This window comes from Monoraphidium neglectum, assembly GCF_000611645.1.
Source record: "Monoraphidium neglectum strain SAG 48.87 unplaced genomic scaffold scaffold06688, whole genome shotgun sequence".
Taxonomy (NCBI): Eukaryota; Viridiplantae; Chlorophyta; class Chlorophyceae; order Sphaeropleales; family Selenastraceae; genus Monoraphidium; species Monoraphidium neglectum.
Window position 1 is genome coordinate 1 of NW_014006958.1, and position 2,033 is coordinate 2,033.

At 77.7% G+C, this 2,033-nt stretch overlaps 1 protein-coding gene across 1 annotated transcript; it reads right to left on the reverse strand.

Moving 5' to 3' along the window:
- Positions 1-52: 52 nt before the first annotated feature.
- MNEG_16706 (hypothetical protein) lies at positions 53-1,876 on the reverse strand (the record flags this gene model as incomplete). The annotated part of the gene is made up of 2 exons (XM_014034824.1): positions 53-1,482; positions 1,696-1,876. Coding segments are annotated over 2 exons (1,611 nt in total), but the record flags the coding sequence as incomplete, so codon positions are not given.
- Positions 1,877-2,033: the final 157 nt, after the last annotated feature.

Genomic DNA, 2,033 nt, shown 5'->3' on the forward strand with positions numbered 1-2,033 from the left:
CGGCAGCGGCAGAGGGGCATGCAGTGAGGGGGGGGGGCCGGGCGGGGCGCACCTTGTTGCGTTCGCAGGCCTTCTTCAGGTGCTTGTTGCGGCACGTGTGGCACTCGCCACAGCGCGTGACACGCGACTGCTGCGCGCCGCGCCCCCTGCCCTTGCCCTTGCCAGGCCCCTGCGCCTGCGGCCGCGGGGCGCCCAGCAACGGCCCCGGGGCCCCTTGAGGTAGCAGCGGCGGCGGCGAGGCCTGCGGCGGCGCCAGGCCGGGGGAGTCGGCGCCCTGGGCGGGCGCAGCGCCAGGGCGCGGCGGGCGCGCGGGCGATGACACCTCCCCCGCGTCGTCTGCCGCCGCCAGGGAGTCTCCCTGCCCCGATTGGTGGCCGCGCGGGCCTGCTGCCGCGTGCCGCTGCTGCTGTGGTTGCTGCTGTGGCTGCTCCTCGCCAGCTTGTGCCGGGGGCGCTGCCGGAGCGAGCGCGGCTGCGCGCTGGTCCGGCCGCCCCTCCTGCGGCCCTTCCTGCTGCACGCCGTCTGCCGTGCCCCACACCGCCACATTCGGCCGCTGGACCGAGTGCGCTGGCCGCCGCGCGACGGCGCCCAGCGCAGCGGCCTGGCCTCCCGCCGCCCCCGCGCCGCCTGCCGGCGCCGCGGCCTGCACGTGCGGCGGTAAGGGGTGCCGCCCCCGCGCCCCGGCGCTGCCAGTGGGGTCTGCCGCGGCCGGCTCCGCGCCGCCGAGCGCGGGCCTCGCTGCGGCGCTGCCGCCGCTGGCCCTGCCAGCGCGCCGCTCTGGGGACGCTGCGTCTGCCGCCGCGGGCGGGCCCGGCCCCGCGGCTGACCTGCGCTGCTGCTGACTGCTTTGGCTTGGGGCCGCGCCCCCTAGCTCAGAGGGTGCACCGTCAGAGTCCGAGCCGTGGCCATTGGCGACCCCGCCGCCGCCGCCAACCCCGCCGCCGCCGCTGCCACTGCGCGGCTCGGGCGACCCTGCACCGGGCTGCCGGGCGCCGGCACCATCGCCAGCCGCCGCCTGGCCGCAGGGCGCGCGCCGAAGCGTCTGGGACAGCGCCGTGCCGCCCTCCTGGCTCCCCTCGCTGCTTGCCGCCGTGGTGGGTGCGCACGACAGCGGCGCCTCCTCGTCCTCGCCGCCGGGCCCCGCCGCCGCCACGCCGCTCACCACGCCGCTGGCCAACCCAGACAGGCCGGAGGGCGCAACCATGTAGTCTGATGGCGGCGGCGTCGGGCTGGGCGTGGCGCGGCCGTCGCAAGGGCCGCCGGCAAAGAGCGCCGCGTCCGGCCCTGCCGCGCCGCCGGCGGGCGCGCCGCGCCCCGGTGCGCGGCGCGGGGGCCGCGGCAGGTGGAGGTCGAGTGAGAGGTCTGTGAAGCTCTGGAAGGTGCTGCTGACGTGGCAGCAGGTGCAGCACGTCACGTCGGAGCGCATGAGGCCCATGAACGCCTGGGACACCAGCGACGCGCCGGGCGCCGGGCGCGGGTCCGCTGCGGTGTGCGTGTGTGTGTGTGTGTGTGTGTGTGTGTGTTTTGTTTATGTGTATGCGTGCATGCCAATACGTAATCGGGTGCAAAACTGAGGTCGCGGGCGACGTGCGACAGGCAGGACAGGCTGCTCGCGATCACAGCGCAGCAGAGCCGCACCACCCCCAACGCGCTCTGCTCGGCCCAGCCAGGCCCGCCAGCGCCCCGCCTGCCCACCTTCCAGCGGCTCAGGCGTCGCGTCGAGCCCGCCCAGGGGGTTGGCGCCCCCCCACGCGCGCGCGCCGTACACCACGGGAGATGGCCGCCCGCCGGTGCCCACGTAACCCGAGTCCGTGCTGCACCCATCGTCATCATCGCGCCAGCTGCTGCCCGCCCCGCCGTCGCGCAGGCCCGCCATCGCCGCGTCGCTCTCGTCGGGCGCCGGCGACAGCACCCGCTGCTGCCGCTGCTGCTGCTGCTGCTGCAACGCCGCCGCGGCAGGCGGCAGGAGGAGCGGCGGCGGCGACGCTCGCAGCGGGTGGGGTGCGCCCGCGCCCGCGCCCGCGCCCGCGCCC